The sequence below is a fragment of the Branchiostoma lanceolatum genome, chromosome 8, assembly GCF_035083965.1.
Source record: "Branchiostoma lanceolatum isolate klBraLanc5 chromosome 8, klBraLanc5.hap2, whole genome shotgun sequence".
NCBI lineage: Eukaryota > Metazoa > Chordata > Leptocardii > Amphioxiformes > Branchiostomatidae > Branchiostoma > Branchiostoma lanceolatum.
In genome coordinates, this window is record NC_089729.1 from 3,003,172 (window position 1) to 3,028,600 (window position 25,429).

At 45.8% G+C, this 25,429-nt stretch overlaps 12 protein-coding genes across 13 annotated transcripts; 5 read left to right on the top strand and 7 right to left on the bottom strand.

Annotated features, from left to right (window-relative positions):
- Positions 1 to 135: 135 nt before the first annotated feature.
- Positions 136 to 786, top strand: LOC136439994 (histone H1B, sperm-like). Its single transcript, XM_066435722.1, has one exon. It carries the CDS (start codon positions 257 to 259, stop codon positions 740 to 742), a length of 486 nt encoding a protein of 161 aa, XP_066291819.1. The 5' UTR covers positions 136 to 256; the 3' UTR covers positions 743 to 786.
- A 1,193-nt stretch (positions 787 to 1,979) lies between these two features.
- Positions 1,980 to 2,461, bottom strand: LOC136440503 (late histone H2A.2.2). Its single transcript, XM_066436554.1, has one exon. The coding sequence runs from the start codon at positions 2,459 to 2,461 to the stop codon at positions 2,087 to 2,089; it is 375 nt and encodes a 124-aa protein (XP_066292651.1). The 3' UTR covers positions 1,980 to 2,086.
- Positions 2,462 to 2,671: 210 nt separating this feature from the next.
- Positions 2,672 to 3,371, top strand: LOC136440826 (histone H2B, gonadal). The gene has a single exon (XM_066436951.1). The coding sequence runs from the start codon at positions 2,795 to 2,797 to the stop codon at positions 3,155 to 3,157; it is 363 nt and encodes a 120-aa protein (XP_066293048.1). The 5' UTR covers positions 2,672 to 2,794; the 3' UTR covers positions 3,158 to 3,371.
- A 167-nt stretch (positions 3,372 to 3,538) lies between these two features.
- Positions 3,539 to 4,694, top strand: LOC136440828 (histone H4). The gene has a single exon (XM_066436952.1). It carries the CDS (start codon positions 3,881 to 3,883, stop codon positions 4,190 to 4,192), a length of 312 nt encoding a protein of 103 aa, XP_066293049.1. The 5' UTR covers positions 3,539 to 3,880; the 3' UTR covers positions 4,193 to 4,694.
- Positions 4,695 to 5,155: 461 nt separating this feature from the next.
- LOC136439997 (histone H3) lies at positions 5,156 to 5,845 on the top strand. Its single transcript, XM_066435727.1, has one exon. The coding sequence runs from the start codon at positions 5,342 to 5,344 to the stop codon at positions 5,750 to 5,752; it is 411 nt and encodes a 136-aa protein (XP_066291824.1). The 5' UTR covers positions 5,156 to 5,341; the 3' UTR covers positions 5,753 to 5,845.
- A 543-nt stretch (positions 5,846 to 6,388) lies between these two features.
- On the bottom strand, positions 6,389 to 6,860 carry LOC136439998 (late histone H2A.2.2-like). The gene has a single exon (XM_066435728.1). It carries the CDS (start codon positions 6,858 to 6,860, stop codon positions 6,486 to 6,488), a length of 375 nt encoding a protein of 124 aa, XP_066291825.1. The 3' UTR covers positions 6,389 to 6,485.
- Positions 6,861 to 6,888: 28 nt separating this feature from the next.
- LOC136439999 (histone H2B, gonadal-like) lies at positions 6,889 to 8,226 on the top strand. The gene has a single exon (XM_066435729.1). The coding sequence runs from the start codon at positions 7,186 to 7,188 to the stop codon at positions 7,546 to 7,548; it is 363 nt and encodes a 120-aa protein (XP_066291826.1). The 5' UTR covers positions 6,889 to 7,185; the 3' UTR covers positions 7,549 to 8,226.
- Positions 8,227 to 9,058: 832 nt separating this feature from the next.
- On the bottom strand, positions 9,059 to 11,434 carry LOC136439995 (microsomal glutathione S-transferase 1-like). Its single transcript, XM_066435724.1, has 3 exons — positions 10,790 to 11,434; positions 10,127 to 10,258; positions 9,059 to 9,361 (listed from the first exon to the last, which is right to left on the bottom strand). Exons 1-3 carry the CDS (start codon positions 10,913 to 10,915, stop codon positions 9,164 to 9,166), a joined length of 456 nt encoding a protein of 151 aa, XP_066291821.1. The 5' UTR covers positions 10,916 to 11,434; the 3' UTR covers positions 9,059 to 9,163.
- Positions 11,435 to 11,520: 86 nt separating this feature from the next.
- LOC136439996 (microsomal glutathione S-transferase 1-like) lies at positions 11,521 to 17,332 on the bottom strand. 2 transcript variants are annotated; one of them, XM_066435726.1, is made up of 3 exons: positions 17,162 to 17,332; positions 13,933 to 14,058; positions 11,521 to 13,118 (listed from the first exon to the last, which is right to left on the bottom strand). In XM_066435726.1, the coding sequence occupies exons 1-3, from the start codon at positions 17,285 to 17,287 to the stop codon at positions 12,921 to 12,923; spliced, it is 450 nt and encodes a 149-aa protein (XP_066291823.1). In that variant the 5' UTR covers positions 17,288 to 17,332; the 3' UTR covers positions 11,521 to 12,920. The 2 variants fall into 2 exon arrangements, with proteins under 2 accessions (XP_066291823.1, XP_066291822.1); XM_066435725.1 differs by lacking the exon at positions 17,162 to 17,332 and adding an exon at positions 15,459 to 15,716.
- Positions 17,333 to 17,878: 546 nt separating this feature from the next.
- LOC136440821 (microsomal glutathione S-transferase 1-like) lies at positions 17,879 to 21,058 on the bottom strand. The gene is made up of 3 exons (XM_066436945.1): positions 20,822 to 21,058; positions 19,722 to 19,853; positions 17,879 to 19,284 (listed from the first exon to the last, which is right to left on the bottom strand). Exons 1-3 carry the CDS (start codon positions 20,945 to 20,947, stop codon positions 19,087 to 19,089), a joined length of 456 nt encoding a protein of 151 aa, XP_066293042.1. The 5' UTR covers positions 20,948 to 21,058; the 3' UTR covers positions 17,879 to 19,086.
- A 1,518-nt stretch (positions 21,059 to 22,576) lies between these two features.
- Positions 22,577 to 24,220, bottom strand: LOC136440934 (dual specificity protein phosphatase 3-like). Its single transcript, XM_066437121.1, has 3 exons — positions 24,089 to 24,220; positions 23,574 to 23,740; positions 22,577 to 23,072 (listed from the first exon to the last, which is right to left on the bottom strand). The coding sequence occupies exons 1-3, from the start codon at positions 24,185 to 24,187 to the stop codon at positions 22,919 to 22,921; spliced, it is 420 nt and encodes a 139-aa protein (XP_066293218.1). The 5' UTR covers positions 24,188 to 24,220; the 3' UTR covers positions 22,577 to 22,918.
- Positions 24,221 to 24,505: 285 nt separating this feature from the next.
- On the bottom strand, positions 24,506 to 25,124 carry LOC136440879 (late histone H2A.2.2-like). Its single transcript, XM_066437034.1, has one exon. It carries the CDS (start codon positions 24,941 to 24,943, stop codon positions 24,581 to 24,583), a length of 363 nt encoding a protein of 120 aa, XP_066293131.1. The 5' UTR covers positions 24,944 to 25,124; the 3' UTR covers positions 24,506 to 24,580.
- Between the last annotated feature and the right edge of the window lie 305 nt (positions 25,125 to 25,429).

The window sequence follows — 25,429 nt, forward strand, 5'->3', positions numbered from 1 at the left end:
ACTCATGGCTCAAAACTATCAATCCTGGGGTAAGCACTGTTGTACGTATCAATGCAGATTATTCTGTGTTGCCAGAAATGTAAAGGGGAAACTTAGCGGAGAGAAACACAGCTTTTTCCTACGTGGCCATTTTTGTAAGGCCAATGTCGCCTGTTTCCTATTACGTCCGCAACGAAAGTATACATATGGCCCATTCGAGCGGGAAGGCTCACATTCAGTTATTGCTTCACAGTGAAGAGAACTGAGGCTAATCATCATGTCTGCACCCGCTCCAGCAGCTCCGAAGAAGAAGGTGGCCAGGAAGCCCAAGAAGCCCGCGGCCCACCCACCGGTCGCCAAGATGGTCGTCGCCGCCATCGCTGCCTTGAAGGACCGCAAGGGATCCTCCCTGCAGGCCATCAAGAAGTACATCGCCGCCAACTACAAGTTCGACGTCGTCAAGCAGGGCCATGTCATCAGGCGTGTGGTCAGGAACATGCTGGCGAAGGGTCTACTCACCCAGGCTAAGGGTAAGGGTGCCGCCGGTTCCTTCAGGCTCGGCGCTGCCGCCAAGAAGGCTCCCAAGAAGCCTAAGGCCAAGAAACCCAAGAAGAAGAAGGCAAAGAAGCCCAAGAAGGCGAAGAAGCCCAAGGCAAAGAAGGCAAAGAAGCCAAAAGCCAAGAAGGCAAAGAAGGCAAAGAAGCCAGCAGCTAAGAAAGCCAGAAAGCCTGCAAAGAAAACCAAGAGGGTAGCGAAGAAGTAAGGCGTGTACAGATCTACACAAACCGGCCCTTTTCAGGGCCACCACCTCTTCTCAAAAGAGCTGTTTTCGTCTTCACACGTCTGTAGATGTGCTGTGTGTGTGTTGCTGAGAGTATGTGTCTGTAACAGCAAAAGCTTAATCATGTCAACTTTGTCTGGATATCTTTATTTTTTCTGTTTCGCATGCATTAGAAATGTTATCATACAACTCAACTCAAGTGATGTAAATCTGTCAACGAAATATAGATATGCTTCGCGCCCATTTTTGGCGCCGTTTTGTATCTACCGGAATCAGTTACCGAAAAACATCAATGTTAGAGAATGTCCATTTTTTTTCTACTTTTTTGTGGCCATTAGCGGGCTATGTTGTTATGTTAGTGTATGAGTGCTTAAGTTCTTTTTTGAAAACGATAGGCGACTTTTATCGATGTCAACAAACAGGGCCTTGCCATAGCGTCCCGATATGCCGCTAGTCTGCCGAACGTCGCCGCATGCGCCAAATAAGGCTACGCTCTGGGCCCGGCTTGTGTTTACAACACTATTAAGGTACTCTGATGTTGCGACAAGCAAAGACACACAAAAGTTATATAATCAATTACACACATTAAGCACACTTCGGTACAGACCAGGACGACAGGATGGGCTGAGGGGAGGAGTCTCGCGATAATTTTGGCGCAATTTTCGATGGGGGGGTGGGGTATTCCGGTCTTGCGTGACAATTTCTTCAAAATTTGATGTAGTTGTGTGTGTATACGCCTTCAAACGTCATTACCATTTTCTTGTTAAATCGTACTCGATCTTGTCGCAATTTTTATCAGATTAAAACACTTGAACCAACACCCGCCCCTGTGGCGTCAACAGTCGCCTCTGTGCACATAACTAGGAAACTTGATACGCACACCCGGCTTGTGCCCGGCAACGACCACTGAATGGGTTGCTCTTTAGTCCACTAGTTTACTATTGACAAAGTGTCACTCATGTCTACTGTACTGGAAACGTGTACATACGACTCATACAACTGAGACTTGTACCACAGATTGATAAGATCAATCGCCGTCTGATAGTTTGAAGCCCATTCTAATACTTTGAAGCCCATTCTGATAGTTTTAAGCCCATTTTGATAGTTTGAAGCCCATCCGAATAGTTTGAAGCCAATTCGGCTCTTGTTGTCGTGTAAGACGAACTGGCTCAAATCTTAAGACAGCAATCAACCGGATAAGCTTAAGGTGTAAAATTCATGAACGTGGTGGGGTTTTTTTTCATTTGTAGATACATATAGTCCTTTTGAGAAGATTTGTTGGCCCTTAAAAGGGCCGGGGTTCTTTGGTGAGGGTTGCCTAGCTATTTACTTCTTGGCGGCGGTCTTCTTGGGCAGGAGCACGGCGTGGATGTTGGGCAGCACACCTCCCTGGGCGATGGTCACACCACCCAGCAGCCTGTTCAGCTCCTCGTCGTTACGGACGGCCAGCTGAAGATGACGGGGGATGATCCTGGTCTTCTTGTTGTCACGGGCAGCGTTGCCGGCCAACTCGAGGATCTCAGCGGTCAGGTACTCCAGCACGGCGGCCAGGTAGACTGGGGCGCCGGCACCGACGCGGTTGGCATAGTTGCCCTTGCGCAAGAAACGATGCACACGACCAACAGGGAACTGAAGCCCTGCACGGGATGATCGGCTCTTGCCCTTGGAGCGGGCCTTTCCTCCCTTACCACGTCCAGACATGATAGTGATATAAGCTTTGCAAACCTGTTCTTGGTAGCAAAAATAGTGCCTATGAAAGGACTGTGCGCTTTTTATAGTGTTCCTCTGGATCCAGGAGGCCGTGTTTTCTGACCAATAGCACCTTGCCCTGAAAGTATCAGCCAATGACACCGAAGGTATGACAATAGATACAAGTCACACAAAAGAAACCTAAACCCTCTACCTGCGTCTACGACCAAGTCCGCCGTCACATCGCGTCCTATCCACTAATTTGCATATCTGACACAATAAAAGGCCGCCCTTTCGTTCACTGCACCATTTCTGACCAAATACTGAGTCAAGAATTGCAGCATCATGCCCCCAAAGACCACAGGAAAGGCCGCCAAGAAGGCAGGCAAGGCCCGCCGTGCAGGTGGAGCCAAGAGGAGGAGGAGAAGGAGGGAGTCCTTCGGCATCTACATCTACAAGGTGCTCAAGCAGGTGCACCCCGACACCGGTGTCTCCAGCAAGGCCATGGGCATCATGAACTCCTTCGTCAACGACATCTTCGAGCGTATCGCTGGCGAGGCTTCCCGCCTGGCTCACTACAACAAGCGCTCCACCATCAGCAGCCGGGAGATCCAGACCGCCGTGCGTCTGCTGCTGCCTGGCGAACTCGCCAAGCACGCCGTCAGCGAGGGCACCAAGGCCGTCACCAAGTACACCAGCTCCAAGTAAACGACGGGAATCAGTAAAACCACCGGCCCTTTTCAGGGCCATCACATCCCCCCAAAAGAGCTAGACCGTTTACTTAATATATTCAGATCATTATAAAGTCGACCTCTCTGACATTAACATTTCTACTAAGGGAAAACTAGAATCTTTAGTATTTGTAGATCATGAAAAGGGAGAGCTGAAAATACATACATTGGCCATGAAAAGAGGGAGACAAAGCAGGCTAGGTATGCAAGCCTATGCATGTCATATTGACGAAAGGGCTTAAATTTAAGATACTGGTAGTCAACCTCTTATCTGCACAGGTGTGGGTTTAGCTTAGACGTGTAAAGCCTCACATCCCGCAATTTGCTTTTATTTTTTTTATTTTCTCATGGTATATGCTTGCCAGTTCGTCCTAGTTCGGCGTTGCCCATCTTATCGCAGGTGTCGTATCAGGTGTTAGACAAACACAATACAATTTACTTAGGTTACAAATGAGCCATTGAAGAATTCGCGCCAAATACCTTTTACTAACGGCTACTGGTGTAGAATTTCCGTCCATTGTTGACCTTTTCAACCATTGGCGGAGTTACCTTAACGGCAATTGGTCCTTTCATTCGGCCTTGAGAACCATTGGATAGTGCTATCCTCGCAAATACTCCGTCGAGGTCCGTAGAACACCTACAAATAGCCTGACTTCAGCTTGAGAAGTCATCTGCACTTTCTTGCATTGAAAGAAGCATCATGTCTGGACGTGGCAAAGGAGGCAAGGGACTCGGAAAGGGAGGCGCTAAGCGTCACCGTAAGGTGTTGCGTGACAACATCCAGGGCATCACCAAGCCCGCCATCCGTCGTCTGGCCCGCCGTGGTGGTGTCAAGCGTATCTCCGGTCTCATCTACGAGGAGACCCGTGGCGTCCTCAAGGTCTTCCTGGAGAACGTCATCCGTGATGCCGTCACCTACACCGAGCACGCCAAGCGCAAGACCGTCACCGCCATGGACGTCGTCTACGCTCTGAAGCGCCAGGGCCGCACTCTGTACGGCTTCGGCGGTTAGATTATCTACATCAGGAGCACGAAAACCCCGGCCCTTTTCAGGGCCACCAAAATCCTCCAAAAGACCTGTATCGATCCACAGCTCATGGAAAATTTTGTTCTATACGCTCAGCGACACCATCTAACTTAGTGATAGTATAATAGTATAGTGCTGCGTATGATAGATCTTTTTATGTATCAGATTAGCTTTAAGTTTATGTTTCGCAAATGATGCATACCAAGGTGAATATTTTCAATCCCATTGAGTCAATGATTGACACATGTCAATTCGGCAGTGTAGGGCGTTGGCTGTAAAAGAAAATGACTAAAAGAGCCAACTATTTGATCCTAAACGTGTGTCAATCTGATGGCAAATATGTGTCCAAAGGCTGTGCCTACAAAGCGTAGTTGGTACAAAAGGAACAGATAAAGCCATAGGCATAAACAGGAAGGGGTGGACTTGCAAAGTTTTCTCTGTCAGGTTATTTCATATCGATATTAAAACTAGCTTGATATATGTTCAATGTGTTTTTTCATCTTTTGAATCTATGAGCACATTGGTCTTATCATTGTAAAGTTTGTTGCAAATTCGTGCCCATAGGATGATTGCAAGTGAACAGCAAACAATCAATGAGAATGTACAAGTATAAAGTGAGTGAGTATGCATGTGAGGCAGATATTGAAGATCAACCTACGTTGCTAGTCTATGATAAACCCCTGTATCTACGTTACTGGTGCGGGGTTTGAAGCAGTGGAAAATTAAATGTCCCATGATATAGGTGGGTTCGATGATTTCAGTAGGACGATAATTTTCTGTAGATTTCTTAACCTTGAAAAGCCTCTAGAAATTCCAGGTACTCTCGCGAATACCAAGCCTAATGTTGCCCCCATATTGCAAGGCATCGTATTTCTTCGTGAATAGATTTCTTTATGTCTTTGTTAGATCAGTAACAGTAAAGTAAACGAGTTCGTTACGTTATTTGAATAGGCTCCAATCACTGCAGAGGATACCGTCTCAACCAATGACAGTGTGGAAAGAAAGACCAATCAGAGCTCGTACAGTTTCACAAGGTGACCAATAGGAAAAGAATCGTGTCACAATAAAGGAGAACCGCGAACAGTTAAGTTTTATTCGTCTCAGGCACACTTACCCGAGAAGTGAACATTCGTCATGGCTCGTACCAAGCAGACCGCCCGTAAGTCCACTGGAGGCAAGGCCCCCAGGAAGCAGCTGGCCACCAAGGCCGCTCGCAAGAGCGCCCCGGCCACCGGAGGTGTCAAGAAGCCTCACCGTTACAGGCCCGGTACCGTGGCTCTCAGGGAGATCCGTCGTTACCAGAAGTCCACCGAGCTGCTCATCCGCAAGCTGCCCTTCCAGCGCCTGGTCAGGGAGATCGCTCAGGACTTCAAGACCGACCTGCGCTTCCAGAGCTCTGCCGTCATGGCTCTGCAGGAGGCTAGCGAAGCCTACCTGGTCGGTCTCTTCGAGGACACCAACCTGTGCGCCATCCACGCCAAGCGTGTGACCATCATGCCCAAGGACATCCAGCTGGCCCGCCGTATCCGTGGCGAGCGTGCTTAAACATCAGGCTTGACCTCACAAAACCCGGCCCTTTTCAGGGCCAACAAATCCTCTTAAAAGAGCTGTATACCACTTCACTTACCACCTGTATTTGCTCCGGAAGCCTTTGTTGGCTCATGCATGTTGTCGTCACAAAGTTTGTCAATATTTAGAATACCGATACCTACCCATTCTACCATTAAGGCAAATACTAGTTCAAACTGTACGCATTTCATCTAACCATGAGCGTCCCCCACATCTTGACGAAATAGGTTTCTTTTAAGCACAGCCGACCTGGCTTCTACGTACGTGGCTTCCCTTGAGCCAGCGCTTATCCATGTTGAAGCACCGCAAACAGTCCGAGGAATCCCACCTGCGTGAAAACCAATCTCCCGTTAGGTCAACAACCCATTGTGTCGATTGTTTGCTGTTTCCTAACGGCGGAAAACGGGCGCCAAATTCAATAAGTGGACACAGAGACTACAGCGAATTCTGATAGACGTACCCTATTGTCATGCTCGTAAAGATACACCTGTTGTGTCCTACTTACTCAATACATTTTTTTTAAACCTTCCGCTCTTTCGTCTCTCTTGCCAATACCCATGCCTAGCATTGAAACGACAGGTGTACAAGAAAACAACATTACATAAACGCCCATTTCGTGGTCTTGAAATGTGTTGAGAATAGCACAGTTCTTTCTTGAAGATTTGTTGGCCCTTAAAAGGGCCGGGGTTCTTTGGTGAGGGTTGTCTCTTTACTTCTTAGCGGCGGTCTTCTTGGGCAGGAGCACGGCGTGGATGTTGGGCAGCACACCTCCCTGGGCGATGGTCACACCACCCAGCAGCCTGTTCAGTTCCTCGTCGTTACGGACGGCCAGCTGAAGGTGACGGGGGATGATCCTGGTCTTCTTGTTGTCACGGGCAGCGTTGCCGGCCAACTCGAGGATCTCAGCGGTCAGGTACTCCAGCACGGCGGCCAGGTAGACTGGGGCGCCGGCACCGACGCGGTTGGCATAGTTGCCCTTGCGCAGGAAACGGTGCACACGGCCGACAGGGAACTGAAGCCCTGCACGGGATGATCGGCTCTTGCCCTTTGCACGGGCCTTTCCTCCCTTTCCACGTCCAGACATGATGAGTGATATAAGCTTTGCAAACCTGTTCTTGGTAGCAAAAGAATAGCTGGCTAACGGTCTTTAGACTATTTATACCTTTTCGGTGGATTCAGATTGAACACGACCAGACCAATAAGGTCTTTCGACGGGGATAACCAATAGGGAGAAGTCTTTTGAAGCGCTGCCCAATAGGCGTACCATGTCTTTGTAATCTGGTTTGTTTGTTTGTGTCCACTTAGGTCCGCAGTAGAGCAATCCAATCATTTGCATATCCAATGAGATAAAAGCCGATGGTTTTTGGGGTGCATATCACTTTCGTCTTCATCGTCGAAAACTGTACAACATGCCGCCAAAGACCCCAGGAAAGGCCGCCAAGAAGGCAGGCAAGGCCCGCCGTGCAGGTGGAGCCAAGAGGAGGAGGAGAAGGAGAGAGTCCTTCGGCATTTACATCTACAAGGTGCTCAAGCAGGTGCACCCCGACACCGGTGTCTCCAGCAAGGCCATGGGCATCATGAACTCCTTCGTCAACGACATCTTCGAGCGTATCGCCGGCGAGGCTTCCCGCCTGGCTCACTACAACAAGCGCTCCACCATCAGCAGTCGGGAGATCCAGACCGCCGTGCGTCTGCTGCTGCCTGGCGAACTCGCCAAGCACGCCGTCAGCGAGGGCACCAAGGCAGTCACCAAGTACACCAGCTCCAAGTAAACAACTTACAACGGAAACCCCCCGGCCCTTTTCAGGGCCACCAAATATTTCAGAAAGAAATGTACGAATCACGTTGTCTTAGATTCAGACGTAAACGTTTAACCATCCAAAGGACATTGAGACACGACGAGAGGACGAAGCTTAAAAGAACACGCAACTCAAGTCTTTTCGTATATATCTTTGGAGTCATTTGGGGACATAGATCTGTGTCTTTCGTGTGCTTAGTCTCTTTGTAAATCGGTACAAACCATAGCTGGTTTGAAGTGTAATCGAGCCCCATTCATACTTTCCCGCCAAAACATCTTTTGTTAACAGAAACGGGCTGTTTTGTTTACACTGGCTCGATACGGATCAATGATGTCCGGCGTAGCATACTATGTAGCAGTAGGAAGATGCCAAATATCAGGTGCCAAATATGTAATGCGGGGCGACTACTAAGAACGGGCGTATATGTGTATGTGCCCTCCAGTACGTTGTTGATATTTGCAAGACAAGATAGAAAATGTCCAACTTTCATGCACTTTTTACTCTACTTAAAACCTCCTTGTTTGAATCCATGATTAGCTTGATATTTCAGCTAGCTATCCTTCCTGTGGTCTAATACGTGTAGTTGATCTTTCTATCATCAGTACAAAATCACATGATAGACAGTGTACAGAAATAAAATACATACAATCACCACCTGTAAATCTTCCCTCGACACACACGGTTCTTCTTGCAACATTGATGTTGATCGTGATCTGGTTGTTCACGCCAGATTAACCCTGTCTGACACTCAGACAGCAGCACGTCAGATTGGCACAGTCTCAACATGCAACTATGCTGATGAATACATGCCTTTGTTTCTGACAACATTGCGGTTACATAACTTCAAACCTGAGAGACAAACACAGGTACAGATACAAGAATTGGTACTTTATTCTGACGATATGCTGTTTTATAGATCAATATTACTTTTTTGCTATGACTTCATTAGCTCCTATGTCGTTGTGACAAAGCAAAGAAGACTGTTTTATATAGCCTCCAAGCAAGCCCAATGGATTGCAAAGACCGTATCCAACTGGAAGAAGGAGCTTGTATAGCAATCCATGGACTGTATAATCTCCAAGCAGATCTATAGGTTGCGAGGACCGTATCAAACTGGCAGAAGAAGTATGTTTTGCAACCTTGGATTGCTATACAAGCTCCTTCTTCCAGTTGAATACGGTCTTTGCAATCCATTGGGCCTGCTTGGAGGCTAATACATATACAGTATATAACTACATGTCGTAGTTCTAAAATGTTTGTCATATAAGTTATATACATATACAGTATATAACTACATGTCGTAGTTCTAAAATGTTTGCGGGTGACTAGAATCTCATTCATGGACACTGTGGAATTTCAGAGGACGCGGTCGACCAGTCGTTTCCTTTTGCACTCTCCAAGCAGAGGAGGGGTTCCGGCAGGTTTTTGACGTGTTTTTCAGGCCTTTTTGTCGGGCTTTCTACTTTGTCATTTTTGGGTTGGCTATGAAAAAAAAATGACAAAGTAGAAAGCCCGACAAAAACGCTTAAAAACACGTCAAAAACCTGCCGGAACCGCTCCTCTGCTTGGAGAGTATTCCTTTGGGCCTTTACAATGCCCCCTTGGCCACCACCTGTACGGCCATGCTGACGGTGGTGGCGAATCCTGCGAAGAAGAAGACGGCTCGCCAGGGCTGCAGCCCGCCCAGGTAGCAGGCGGTGTGGAGCAGGCGGCAGGCCAGGAAGGCGCGGAAGTGCCACACCGCAACGTCGGACGACGGCTTGGTCAGCACGTACAGAAAGCCGACCTGTGAGTCAAGGGGATACAACGGTATGGAGATGACTTTTATTCTTGCAAAAACAACCAAGCAAAGTCAACATCAGAGGTATAACGTTGGTAAAATGTCGGACGACGGCTTGGTCAGCACGTACAGGAAGCCGACCTGTGAGTTAAGGGGATACAACGGTATGGAGATGACTTTTATTCTTGCAAAAATAACCAAGCAAAGTCAACATCAGAGGTATCACGTTGGTAAAATGTCGGACGACGGCTTGGTCAGCACGTACAGAAAGCCGACCTGTGAGTTAAGGGGATACAACGGTATGGAGATGACTTTTATTCTTGCAAAAACAACCAAGCAAAGTCAACATCAGAGGTATAACGTTGGTAAAATGGATTTTGTAAAAGTCATTTGTCCCCTGTAATGAGAAAGGGTCGTTGCCCACGAGAACACGGCCGCAAACTTCAATGTCATTTCTGTAAATCATTGTTCTAATCGTCCCCTTAAATAGCTTTTTTTAATATACGATCGGAATCACAATGATACAATTGTACTACAGCATAATTAAAGCTCATCTGTGTTGGTAGTAATCATAATACAATGCTAAACTTTCTTCCAACACTAAAAATATTCACGGATCGAATTTTCGACGACCACTGTCGCCTTCATCTGGATCAATAATGACCAATCACTGCCGAACGTAAACTCGCACTACTATTCTACGGAGAGAAGTTCTCCAGTACAAATGTGAATTCGTAGTGACTGTCCAGTCCCGTGCTCGTCACGACTCACCACAAGGAATGGTGGTATGTTCTCGAGGTCGTTCTGATGTAGACGCCGAACCCTCTCGATGTCTGGGTTGTCGGTGCGAACCACGGCGCCGGCCTTGTTCCCAAACGAAGTGTCCTCTGCATTCATGAAAACCTGTACCACAGAAATCCAAATGAACCCACCGTGACTGTATTTGAAGTTCAGTTACCCTCTACCAGGCTCCGCGGCCGAATAGAGTGAATAGTTTGCCAAGGGTGCTCCGCTATACAGGGAGATGCCAACTCCTCTCCTCACAGGCTCCGTTGATCGCCTATTGAGCTTCCCTGTATAGCGGACTACCCCTGGCATACTATTCACTCTACTTGGCTGATTTCTACTATTTTCCCAGCGATCCGCGGAGCCTGGTAGAGGCTAAAGTTCAGTCACGTTTCTCAGTACTGCGACCACGCCGCGTAACTGCAATCAGTGATCGTGACAGTGTCACCCGGGTTAAAGGAACAAGAGTTGACAATTTTGATACTATCTTCACATTGCCTGGCATAAGTATGTCAGATAATACACGAGTGTGCCTAAAGTTAAGAAACCAGAACTCTGCTATGCACGTATACATATATTACCGGTTATGTCCAAACCGTCAGAAGGTCCCCCCCCCCCATGCAACACAACCAAGATGCAACGACTCACGTTCTTCGTAAGGCGGTGGTAAGCTGTGACCAGCGACATGCCCATCATCTTCATGGACGCCAGCCCCGCGTAAGCGGCGTAGGACGCAAAAACAGGGTTATCCAACGACACGACACTGCCCGCCATCTTGAGATTACTAGTTCACAGTGCTGCAACTGGCTTGCAAGCAATGTGTAACCAGACACCGTCACCTTACAAGTAGGCGGGGCAATGGTGATGACGTCAGATGATGACGTCAGACGTACTTTTTGGGGGCAATATTACGATTGCTGTGCTTAATGAACATAGAAGTTCATAGAACATAGACGTTCCGAGGGTGCCGAGAAAGCCAAGTGCAAGTTGTCATGTTAACATTGCTTTAAAAAAGAACAAAGTTCGCAAAGGTTTACTCTGCTATGCAGTACGTTACAAGTTCCAATTCCGAACCACATGATATGTCTATAAGTGTTAGGACTTACACCTGATGGACTATGCCCCTTGGTAAACATGTTAAAGGTTGATGATCTAAAATTATTACGTACTTGTTTCTTTTACGATCTTATGGCACACTTTGCGCTTGGAATCGCACCAAAACGACCAACCAACGTAATGCAACCATTCCTGATGATGACAGGTTTATTCAGTTCAGTAGACAAACGGATACAGGCCTCATGGCAGCCCTACGGTTGAATTAACAGGCTTGTTTACAGTGTAACGATAAACTACAATCAAAAGACATTTCCTAAGATCCGTATGAATACAGCAGTGCGTCTCTATTCCCAAAGCGATTGAATTAGCACTCGTTAGTCCATTCACGTGGATTTACATACAGAATTGCTTGTGAAATATTTAGCCTGGATCGGAGTCCAGCCTTGTAAGTTTAAAATTTGGTCCGATCCGCCAGTACACCCCGACCAATCGATCGCATTGAAACTCAGATTCGAATCAGCCATTTCCCGACAAATTCCTTTCTAAGTTGCGTCAACCACTACATCTGACAAAATAAACTCGCCAGTGAGATGCTGGAAGGTGTCAGCTTTCCAGAGATGTTTTTCTAGCAATTTTGGCACTTTGGAAGTAATAGAAAGTGACCGTGATTTAACGTTTACAAAAAAATAGTTTCTACTACTTCTCTTTAAACGTTAAATCGCGGTCACTTTCTATTACTTCCAAAGTGCCAAAATTGCCAATCTTAAAACATCTCTGGAAAGCTGACACCTTCCAACATCTCACTGGCGAGTTTATTTTGTCAGATTTAGTCGTTAACGCAACTTAGACAGGACTTTGTCGGGAAATGGCTGATTCGAATCTGAGTTTCAATGCGATCGATTGGTCGGGGTGCAGTAGCGACGTCGTGAGCGGACCAAAGCTAACAAGACTGAACTCCAGGCTATGAAATATAACACACAAGAACATTGTGTGTATGTGTATGATGGGCAGAATATGACTATAACGTTACACCTATATTGGCATTTCATGTATCTGTATCTATAAAGCCGGTACAACCGCCATTAGGCGTAACACACCAGCTTCGCAGGCACGCGGCGCGGTAGCAGCTCTTTATATTACACCGAACGGTCTGTTACACCTAGTCTTTGCATATTTGACTGCAAACGTTCTTTAAAGCTACTTAGTGAAGATGCTCCTACAGTACTTGATGACAACGAGTTCCATTCTACTATGGTTCTCGAAAAATACGAATTTTTGAACACGTCAATCCTTGGCTTATAACTCTGGTACTTAAAAGCATGACTATTTCTAGTCCTCTTCTGAGCTGGCATTAGATACTATGCTTGATGTATTAAGCCGCCTTCTCTGTTTACGACTCTAATGTAACTTTGACAACACCCATGACGTGCAGCATTTTCTATCGGGACAACATTTGTTGCATGCGTGGACCGATTGTGATGTGAACAGTGTTATATGCCGTTATATTCGTTTCCAAGTGCCACTAACGCTGAAGTATCTGTTACATGCTTGAATTCACTGCGACTAAATAGCCGTAAGTACCTATCTCAGGAAGATTCTTCTGTTTCTTTGTCTTTGATACGGTCTTTAATGTCAAAATTCGCTGTATAAAAGGCAGAGAAACAGTATCATCACTAGGTCACCCTTTACTAGATATAGCTAGGATTATAGATGTACTGCATTGTTAAAGAGCTCCCGCCATCAGCACTTGTACAGCCATGCTTGTAGTAGTGAGTATTCCGGCGATGAAACCCAGAGCACGCCAGGGCTGCACAGCCGCCAGGTAGGACACGGTATGGAGACACCTGGCCGCCGTGAAGACCCGGAAGTGCCACAGGGCCACCCCGGGGGACGGGCCGGTCAGCACGTACAGCAGCCCCACCTAGGGAGGGGACAACATCAGTGGAACGTTATCATGTAACACGTTACATGTACTATTTGTTATGCGCAGCCATTGGTCAGGAGGAATCAGGTGATACGGCTTCACACTATATAAGGGCTGTACGAATACTCAGGTGTCAGTTTCATAGGTACTCCGCCCCGCCGATGGAGTCTACAGCGACCCACCCACCCATACCCCAGGACATTTTCTCCGGGTGGGCACAGATATTTGCTCAGGAGCGTCCGCCTCAGCCGACATGAATCTTTAGGCTCCTGACGGCAATTTCCGCATGACTAATAGGAAACTATTCTCAACTGGGAAAGTTTAATCAGAAGCAACAATTTTCGTAATTAGTATCCAACAGGCCATTACAAGGACGGATTTTTGGCTCAACGTCAGAACGCCGTCTAACTACCCCGGCCCAAGCCAAGGATAAAACCTCCTTGTCCAAGCCCTGTGCAAGGATAATCCCTCATTCCCCGAAAAAGACCGATCCAGACTGTCCATTACAATTAGTAGTTGATGGCATGACAATTAGCGGTTCGACCAATGAGAGAGTGTTTAAATTGCATATCCGTCAAAATTTGGATGTTTATGTCTTTATTTTGCATTTCTACGATTTGCCGGAGGTGGGCAGGGCTACGGGATCGGTCTCCCCTCACACACACACACACACACACACACACACACACATGCACACACACACACACACACACACACACACACACACACACACACACACACACACACACACACACACACACACACACACACACACACACACACGCACACAGACACACACACACCAACTTACGGCCAGGAAGGCGGGGATGTTCTCCAGGTCGTTGCGGTGAAGTCTGCGCACGCGCTCCACGTCTGGGTGGTCAAGTCGAGCCACAGCCCCCTTGTTGCCTTTGACGTCTTCTGGGTTTGCGAAAACCTGCATGGTGGAGTAGTTTATATAAGTTGTGTACGCATGGGCACAACTGATGGTCAAAAAACAGGCAGTACAAAATCTAAATCATTTGCAACATCAGCAATGCATGATACATTTTAAAGACTACGTCAAGACATCCTAAATTGTCTTAACCTCATTAACATATCTAACGTTATTCAGAGTTTTGGTATAAATTCTGGTTTTCCAGTCCTATCGTTAGTCACTGACGAAAGATAGCGGATGCTGTATGAAATATCTGACTGTTTCAAAATTTTATCCAGTTGCTTGAGTAACTATTTTTGGCGCATAATGCACTCCTTCCTCAAACCCCTATTGCGCTAGACCCGCGGCACGTCGGCGACGTCGCTGCGATTTTAGCCCCTAGTCACACTTGTGCGTATGTACAAGTCCGCATGAGTTGCGTATTAACATGGTATTGGTTTAGATTAAGTTTGCAGCCGACTTAGTGATTTCTTAGGTTAGATCACTAGGCAACATAACGGTGGGTCAAGGTAGAAAACAACTCCCCCCCACAACTTTATTTTAACCCAAAAATTTAATACGCAACTCATGCGCACTTGAAAATACGCACAAGTGTGACAGGGCCCTAAGTGATTTGACAGAGCGCTTAACGAATTTCATCGATACAAGAACTAATCATTTACGCTGTGTTTTTTTTTTTTGATCAGCGATCCTGAAGAGAACCAAAGGATAGGTATGAGATGTGATGAGTGCATTATTTGTGTTGGAATTGCTTTTTTTATACTACATTTCACACTGTACGTAACCATACGATAACATATCTACATGCAATTGGAGGTGTCCAAATGCGAGTCTGACTCTGCTTGTCCTGTGAATTGTCTAACGCTTTGACGTCTCTAATTACAAGCACATATGGGATTAGAGGAGTCAAAATGCTGGACTTTTCTTGTCCTTCCGAATTGTCTAGCATTTTAACTCCTCTAACTAAACATTTTCACTCAAGTAGGTGTTACAAAGCTAGCTATAGACAATTCGGAAAGAGAAGAAGTGTCAGACTTGCAGTACTATGCAGGTCCGGGAACCACCGCTGGCTACACAACTAGTAGTCTACCGACGGGAATGTACACTACTGTTACAGGTGTGCCTGTCAGGTATGATCACCGCCGAACGAAAGACTTGTTGCTCTTAACACATATCTGACATAGATTTGTTTTAAAATGATGACATACTGCATCACCGGCCACTTTATATCGACGACCACTTGTTGGTGTACCCATGATTTTGCAGCTGCATGAAAGAATTATACACGAATGGCCCCTCCCCATGCAAATGGGTAACTTAGAAGGCTTGGCGATGTTTTCTTAACATCTGCAGGATCAACCGACGAAAACTGAGATCGAAGGCAACTGAAGGTACCTTACCATAACGCGCCAACGTGTGCGTGCGGTGTACCCGACCACGAAAAACATCTTGAGTGTGACCAGACTTGCGTAGGCAGCGTAAGCCGCGAACACTGGGTTCTCAAACGACAGGCCTGCGGACGCCATGATGAAATCCTGTCTTGCTGGTTTAGGAGCCGGACAACAGGCTTACTTGGGAACAGGAAATACCTGTATAGTTACGGACCGAATACGCTGGCCGAAGACCAATAGGGCGTAGTTTGAAACCGGCACCTGATCGACGAGTGATCAACTGAGACAAGAGGGGGCCCGGAGCTTGACAACTCGTCACGCCCACGCTGCTTCATTCTTATTCGCAGACCCCTTTTAAGTTCCATACAACTAGAAAAGAAATATGCGCATCTAGCAAGTAACGAGTTACTAACATGTTTTATGTCTTCTAGAAACTACGATATGATTGAAAAACTATGTGAATTTGTGTACAAATGTTTCAAGAAGAGAGGAGACTTAGATGGAATATGACACGATGTTCCTTTTCTTTTACTTCATGCTACCTGATGCATTTAGCCCATGTTGGGCATGGATATGCAATAAAGTTCATTGTCATTGTCTTAATGCCCACAGCTTCACGCAGAATGCTGATCTCCAAGCAGATCTCCACGGTGCCAAAATCGTACAAGCTAGCCAGAGAAGCTCCAGTCAGCCAGAGAAGTTCAGGCTCCGTCGGGTTGCAATAAAACCTCCTTCTGCCAGTTGGATACGGTCTTTGCAACTTTTGGGTCTGCTTGGAGACTAGCAGAATGCAACCCCTCCGCGCGGCGCTTTGGCACAAAAGATGCCACCGACACGCTAATGAACCCTAATGTTGCACGGATAGGAAGCCAAGCTATATCTTAGCCTCCGTTGCAGTCCTTTTCCCCGCAGCGTTTTTTTTTCAATTCTTTTTTTTGGGGTGGGGGGGGGGGCGCCGCGTATCTGCTTGGGATCCCGTATCCGCCGCGCCCCTGTGTCCGCTATAGACCCTGTGTCTACATGATAGCAACGGAGTGCAACGGAGGCTAGCTATATCTCTTCTATTGAATTCACGCTCAAACCCTGCCGTTTACTCGAGAATTTCTGTGGATTTCTTTCAAGATTATTTTCTTCTCGGACCTTTTTATAGTCGTACTTTCTATTACTGACGCCAGAGATATCGTAGGAATGCTGTGTTATGCAACTTAAGAGGTTAAAGTTCAGGTGAGGCAGGTGTGCAAGCGAACGATGTAGTGCGCCTGCGTGCGACCGAAGTGGTTCAAAGTCCTAGCTGACAGTTCAAAGGTCGTCGCTTTGCCAAACGGCTTTTAAAAGATTCTAGCAGAAACAAATTAGTAGAGTCGCATGAGTTTTCCTCACTCGGCTGGCTTCTTCACGACAAAGGTTCTCACGTGCAAAAACCTGCATGGTGTATACTGTATGTAACTTGCAGTTATGATGCACCGGTACAAGTACCGGGGTATATTGCAGTATATGTCTTGCAGGCTTCATCACGGTACAACAAATGTAAGGTCTTGATGGTTCCTTTCACACACCTGACACACATAGATACAGCAATAGGGTCGGACCATCAGCAAAAAGACGAATTGCTCCTTCACCGGTACAACTCAGTATAGGTTAGAGGTAGAAACGAGTCTTGCCTGAGAACTATATGCAAGATCGATTTTAAAAAGCGAATAATGATGCCTTACCCCTCGGCTAAAGCGTGTGTAGGTGGTGAAAAACACAACGAAAAACATCTTGAGTGTGACCAGACTTGCGTAGGCAGCGTAAGCCGCGAACACTGGGTTCCCAAACGACAGGCCTGCGGACGCCATGATGAAATCCTGACTGCCTCTTTCGGGTCGACCTTAAGTAAACAGCAGGTTGAACCCTGTGGACCCGGCCGATTGGTAGGTGAGTAGCAGGGAAGGGAGTGACCAAATACCGCCAAATAAAACTAATAGATTAACTATCAGGTTATCAATCTCTCCTTTCATGCACACTTTACTCTTATCCTTGCGAAGGTCAAATGTACTGCAGCTAATCTCCAAGCAGACAGACAGAATAGTAAAGGCCCGTGCTCCGGATCCGCGGAACCGGGAGATTGAAAAACGTTTCGATCTTGTCTTTCTATATCTGCTTGGAGATTACACTGCAGCCGCTTCACCCGGAATGCTGCTCTCCGAGTTCTGGCAGGCAGATTTTTTTGTAGAAATCACACGTCACCAGCGTCCTTTCGTTCACTCAAAGGAAAGGAAAGTGATCTCGAACCAGTTTAGCTCAAACGAACTCAATGAACAGATGAGCTAATTATAATCGTCCACTGATCGAACCCGGGGCTTCTAGTTCCAGAGGCAAGATCGCCAACCACTGGACTACGCACGCTACTCAAGAATCTAGAGATGATACTCACTCTGCTCAGTTGCTTGTATTTTGTGTGCAGGTGTATCTATTACACAGCACAGTGAGGGAGGATGTATATGTATGTTCGTAGATTCAGTTAGTACTACATGAAATCAATGAAATTCGACAAAGGTCCACTCATGTGTCTTACAGTCACGTGCAGATATCATCTAAAATCAAATTCATACATGCTAGTTTTGTACGAACATTTATACTTCATACTACACGTTCGATGAAATATAACGTTATACTTATAGAAGAAAAATGTGCCTTTATGCATTTCATAACACTACAGCAGGTACTTCGTGCGATAGCGGAGTAGCACCAAGGAAAGAGCCCATTCGCACAGTCCTACACGCGCTACTCTCTAGAACCGCATCTCTATACTGACTATATACTGTGCTAAGTATCTGGCTCAGAAAGATTATTCATTTATCCTAAGATTCAAAAGCTTAAGTCAAAATTCACTGCATAAAAGGCACAGAAATAGCACCGTCGCTAGGTCACCCTATACGAGAAAAAGCCACCAGATGTGTAGACTTAGTACAAGACGTTTGGAAACTTGATGTTGATCGATAACATGTACATCTCTGTTGATACTTCATTGTATTAAACAAATGTATAACAATTTTATTTATCATTCTTTACAATGACACCCAATTTGCTACTCTTGGGTCGCGCACCAGGCCGCGTATGTCAGCTAGTCCCGAGAAAAAAGTTCCGAAATCTCCCACGATCATATGTCTGTTGTTTTTGTGATGATGGGCAGTGTGTTTCATTTCATTGAAAATCTTGTCTATTATCCTTTAAAATGATGCTCCAATTTTAATGACTACTTTCTTGTGCGACGAGCACCATGGCTGCCTTCGTGGGTGAGTTACCCCACAAGGAATCGTTATTTTTCTGCCAAGCAATATCAAACACTGTGTTGGCAGGGAAATTTCGGTACTTATGCTTTGCCACCCACTCACATATCCAGCCCTGGTGCTCGGTCATAGCAAGTGGGGCACTAAACAGGCTCTCCATCCAATGGTACACAACACAATGGAATTGATGAAGGAACAGCAGAGATGAAGTCAAGTTGCCGAACGTGTTGTGTTTTTAAAAGTTTTACGGTTCGTTAGCTCATGTCAAAATTCACTGCACAAAAGACACAGAAGTCACCAGAAATACTATCATCGCTATGTAACCCTATACTAGATATAGCTAGGACCATAGATGAGTTGTATTTCTAAAGAGCTCCCGCCATCAGCACTTGTACAGCCATGCTTGTAGTAGTGAGTAGTCCGGCGATGAAACCCAGAGCACGCCAGGGCTGCACAGCCGCCAGGTAGGACAAGGTGTGGAGACACCTGGCCGCCGTGAAGACCCGGAAGTGCCACAGGGCCACCCCGGGGGACGGGCCGGTCAGCACGTACAGCAGACCCACCTGGGGGAGGGGGAACATGGTAAATACGGCTGCAGTTGGATTTTATTGCGTATCATACTGTGTTTTTGATCCAAGTGAGAAAAGACACTACAGACGTATAGTGGAGACGCACTCAATTGGACAAACTTATATTAGCGCCACCACTAACATAAACATATATACACAAGACATAAAAGTGAAAATATAAGAATACAAACTTATAATATAACAATACATGAGGCACTAACTTGCCAGTAGATCCTATAAGGAAATATGTAAATATGTGCTTTTATTTGGAAACTTTAGTCAGCGACAACAAAAACGGACTGAATGTGTTTTGTAATAATGCCCAACTACGTCCGCACACCGCCCTACTACAATACTCCACGCCCTGTTCACAGATATTCCCTCATTTCCCGAAATTCATTTTTGGTGCTAAAAACGCGCCCAACACTTACGGCCAGGAAGGCGGGGATGTTCTCCAGATCGTTGAGGTGAAGCCTGCGTACGCGCTCTACCTCAGGGTGGTCAAGTCGAGGCACAGCCCCCTTCTTCAGTCTTCTCTTCACGTCTTCTGGGTTTGCGAAAACCTGCGTGTTCCAGTAGTGTGAGAGATCAGACACCAAAGATAAATAATGGTCCGATAACGGGCAATGTATACACTCTACTGAGTAAATATTTGCAACAGCAATAAAGTAAGATGCACTTCTTCTTTAGGTCGGACTGATTTCAAACTTGTGATTACGTTATTTCATATATACTGATACAAAGCTACTTTAGCCGTCCTGAAGAGGACAAGTGTGAAATGCGGTGCAATCTTTTCATGATATCTGATATGGTTCAATGAATGAAGACCTTTATTGTACATTCAATGCGATTGTACTGTCATTATTGTATCCACAGAGACTTTGTGCCGATGAACACTTGTCGGTGTATGCCTATCTTGCAGCTAGCTGCTCACAAAAACACGGATGGCCCCTCCCTATGTAAATCAGCAGCTAGAGGTCAGAGGGCTTCTCACAATCTCTTACCAGTCCGAAAGATCGACTCAAGATAGGAGACTGGAGACAATTGAAGGTCCGAGCGAGCGCTGCAGTGCGCCTGCGTCTGACCGGAGCGGTCCAAAGTCCTAGCGGACAGTTCGATTTTCGTTACTTTGCCACGTGACTTAAAAGTTCAAGCAGAAGCAAATGAGCGGGTACGTTTTCATGTGCAAAAACCTGCATGGTGTATACAGTATAGCAGTTAGGCTTACATCATTACAATTGCTGGACTATGTCTTGTTGGCTTCATCACGTTTTTACAAATAAGGCGTCTTGATAGTTTTGATCACACACCTGATATCCATAACGTTAGCAACAAAGAGACGAATTGTGGGATGGCAACTTGTAAAGGTGTGTAAGCACCTGTTTTGCCCTCCCCTTCGCTTTTGTGAATAATCCAACTAAATAAATAAATCAGTCCTTTACAAAGGTATTAATCTATGTGAGTCACAGGTCCCAAAACTGTATGTACATGTAAAGGCGATTTAAAAAATCATTGAACGACGATACCATACCCCTCGGCTGTAGCGAAAGTAGGCGGTGGCGCCCGTAACGAAAAACATCTTGAGTGTGACCAGACTTGCGTAGGCAGCGTAAGCCGCGAACAGGGGGTTCTCAAACGACAGGCCTGCGGACGCCATGGTCAAAATCCTGACTGCCTCTTTCTGGTCGACCTTCAGTAGACGGTAAAGTGAACAGTTTTGAGGACAGGTGTGGAACAAAATTTCTGCTCCGCCAAATGATTGCTCAGTCGGATAGTGCGCGTGCGCGGAGTTAGGGTTATTATAATAGGGCTAGAGTTAGGGCTAGAGCAAGGACATTCTATAATGTCCTTGGTAAGAGTTAGGCTTACGGTTAGGGTCGGTTTAGGGTTAGGGTTGGCCTCCGCAGCATGACCTTTCCTCTCGCTTCGACATCTTTTTCAAATTCACTGTACTTCTCTTTCCTCAGGTATCCTGTAAACCCCCATGCAGTGTTGGGGCAAATATTTGGCAGGGACAGAGATTTGGCTTGACACTGGCCGATTGGTGAGAAGCGGGGGAGGGGAGCGACCAAATACCACCAAACAAAACTAATAGTGATAGATTAACATCGGGGTTCTCACGCCAAACAAAACCAATAGATTAGTATCAGTTTCTCAGATTCTTAGGTTTTCACCCAACAGGTACGACTTGTTTCCCGAGTTCCGGAGCGTTAACGTCACCCTTCTCCCCTTTCGTTCACTTCAAATAATCTACATGTATATGAATATTCAAAGGACTTTCGCACTACTTTCTGAAACTTTCTAAGACGTCAAGATCATGCAACTCAAGCGACTCTGTTTGTATTTTGTGTACAAGTGCTTTTTTGTTATTATTCATTTTGCAAAATAACAAAAATGATAATAATAATACAATAAGGCAACACATAAACCACGGATCCAAAGCAAAAGTATGACACTACAAACAATGAAAAAATAATCAAGAAACAACAGATAACCAGCCAACTAACACAATACTAACACAGGAGAAAAATCAATGATAACATTGTACAAGTGTTACTGTGTATTTATTCCAAAGTGCAGGAAGGAAGGAAGGGAATATATAGTACGCTGTAGGAGGATGAAAGTGCGTAGGTACAATTAGTACACAGGACATTTATTGGATTCGAAAAAGGTATTCAAAAGCATTTATGTATCTTACATTCAAATGCAGATCATATAACATGAAATTCATAATTCGACTACTTCACAAATACATACGTGTACATGCAATGTTTCAGTGTTTGTTAGAAAATTTATACTTCAGTTTGTAAAAGATTGTATTAGATTATTTTTAAAAGTGAGGCTGCTAAGCAGGTTTGTAGCGACCAGACTAATTAAGATTCTTTTTGTTTACTCCTTGACGATAGCAGCTTGTCGTTAAGTATGCAGAGCTGCTTGAGAAATCCGTCATTTGGGCACACCTCACGCCGATCCCTGACCGTCCTTACGGCCTCCTGTACCGTCATGCCCTGCTTTAGCATCAGGTAGGCTATGACCAAGGTAGCCGACCGACTGAAGCCCTCCAGACAGTGTACCAGGACTTTCGCTAGGACCAAACGATAGAGGTTTAATACTAGTAAGTGTGATAAACACGGAGACGTAGGCAACTGTAGCCTCGAAATTGGGAGTAATGGTCAATTGAAAGTATAATGAATGTATAATGTAGTAGGCGTGTGATACCCGTGTCATCTCTAAGAGCATCCTCTATGAAGTCGGCTGTCTGTGTGAAGTACGGCATCATGTCAAAACCATCATGATCCACTGCCCCCACTCCTGAAAAAGGATCGTTTACGCCAAATGAACGTTACAAGCACAGATTGGTCTGCAATCATTTGACAAACGCGAATGGACATTGTGTACAAAAGGACGAGTTAGACACCATTGGTAAAAGAAAAATACTATCCAAGAGGTCTATACACAGTACTTGTTTTGAACAAGTGACAATATGCATATACACTTTCGAGGAAATATAATGTTATAGAAAAGAGTTGTGCGTTTGTGTATATCAGAACACTACAGCAAGTACTACTTAGGGAGATAGCGGAGTAGCACCAAGGACAGAGTGCATCCGCAACCGTACCCCGCCGCTCTAACACCTTGGCTCTATGCTGTCCTTACCTAGGTACTGGATATCCGTGTCTCGGTAGAAGTGGGGGCCGGTGAACACGCCGATATTGTGCGCAGCGTTTACAACATGAGTGATGCCCAACTCCTGCAGCCGGGCCACCTTCTTAGCAATGTCACTGTGAGAGGCAAGAATGTAACATATCGTTAAGGATACAGGTACTTACTACATCATGAGAAATGCAAGTTATCTACATTGCATAAACCGTCTCTTCCACCGACATTATACATACGCTCTTTTCTCATAAAATGTCCTATTTCAAAGACGATTTCAATTGCATTAAAAAGGGAAATAAAACAATGTATGAGCCATAACAGTTGCTTATCCAGTTGATTGAGTAACTATTTTTGGCATATCTTATTACCTGGATGTCTAACCTTCATCAACGTATTATCCACAACATGTGGAGTACCAAAACGTTGGTATTTTACTTGGAATCTTTCTTAAACCAAATCAATCAAATGTCTGCCTGCTCAACTGCGAATTCAATTTCAAAACGATGTTTTCTTAGTTTAGTTCGAATGACTTGGAAAAATATGAAGTTGCCACGATTTCTCTTTGTTGTGTCGTAGTTTCTACTTTGACCTCTCTGACAAATAAGGAAAGAAGACAGACGCACCCTTCGCCGATGTATATTCGCGGGAACACCTCGTCGTGTGACCGGGAGGGCATCAGGACCAGACCGAACGGTCCGGTGATGATGTGGCGGAGTTCCTCCACACGGCAAGATGTGGGTGGTACCCTGTCAGGGCTGGCCAACAAACCTTCTGACGTGGAAGATGCTACCTGAAATACGAAGTGACTTTGTAGACTGTGCAGCGCTATTTAGTCATCTCTAACTGTTATATCTATAGATACACATGCATCAAAAGACGCCTGTCAAACGATGAATCGATTCATGAGAAAGATGAGCTATGAATGATTGTGACTATTCTTGCTGTAATCAGGAAATATCCATCCCCAGGCATCAATGAGAGTAGCCACTGTGGACAGTAGCATAGCACTGCATGACATTGGCATTGCCTTTGTAGCGATTACATTTTAATATGTGACGTAAATTTGCCCGATGATTCTGCCATGGCATGATGATCACACTATCCTGCTGTAAACATAAGTAATATGTAGGGACATTACGTGAGGTTGCGAAGACGTTGAACCACTTTGTCTGGCCTTCCTTGGCGGCAGGGGTGGTGGGTCTCCTTCGCACGCACTGTCTTGAACCTTTGTAGTCATTATCTGCGCCGAATTGAAGCAAACATGCGACAACTTTCTTGCGAAACCGTGACCCGGAAATAAATCGTATGTATGAAACTTACACACAGCTTCGTCCCCTAGCGAGTGTAAGCAAATCTGCAGGTGTCTGCGAACATGATAGCGACTCGGATTTACATTCATGTCATCACGCTCTTACCTACTAAATGTGTATATTTCCATCACTGAAACTTTCGATACTTTAACATTTCTGGTCATACAAATTTTCTTTGCATGCCTAGATATCCACCACAAAGGTATATCGTGGGTATCAACTGACAAGTTTCATGGCAGGATGGCTGTGTTACGACAAGATCCTTATGTTAGATGTGGGTGGCCCTGAAAAGGGCCGGTGTTTTTTGCCGTTCAAGATGATCACTTCTTCTTGGGCAGGAGCACGGCGTGGATGTTGGGCAGCACACCTCCCTGGGCGATGGTCACGCCACCCATCAACCTGTTCAGCTCCTCGTCGTTACGGACGGCCAGCTGAAGATGACGGGGGATGATCCTAGTCTTCTTGTTGTCACGGGCAGCGTTGCCGGCCAACTCAAGCACCTCAGCGGTCAGGTACTCCAGCACGGCGGCCATGTAGACTGGTGCGCCGGCGCCGACACGTTCCGAATAGTTGCCCTTGCGCAGGAAACGGTGCACACGGCCGACAGGGAACTGAAGCCCTGCACGGGAAGAACGGCTCTTTGCCTTGCCCTTCTTGCCCTTACCTTTTCCACGGCCAGACATTTTCAGGTGACTTTAAACTTCGCAGACACTCTCAAACAAATATTCCGAGAAGGAATGCAAACCAGTCAATGAGTTGTCTGTTTATAGCTACGGTTTGGATCCTGCGCACAGGCAGAGCTGACCAATGATAGCAAAACCCGAAAAAGTTAGCCAATCATAACTCCCCAGTTTGGGCCGAAAGTCTGTATTTCGCTGACGTCCGATAAGTTATAACGATTTTATTACACCCGCATAAAAATATAGCCAATGCCGTCGCTCCTTTTCGGGATGCACCAATCACAGACAAGCTGGTCAACCAATGGGAGACGCCTCCGAAGGACAGTGACGATCCGTGTCTACGCGCGCTGGCAAATGTATCAATATCAAGGTTATTGACCAATCACAGTGTAACATGAAAAACATATCCAATCATGAATTGTTTCAAATGTAATTTGGCCAATCAAAATTCTAAACAACGTTTGCTTTCGATCACATCTGAATGGGATC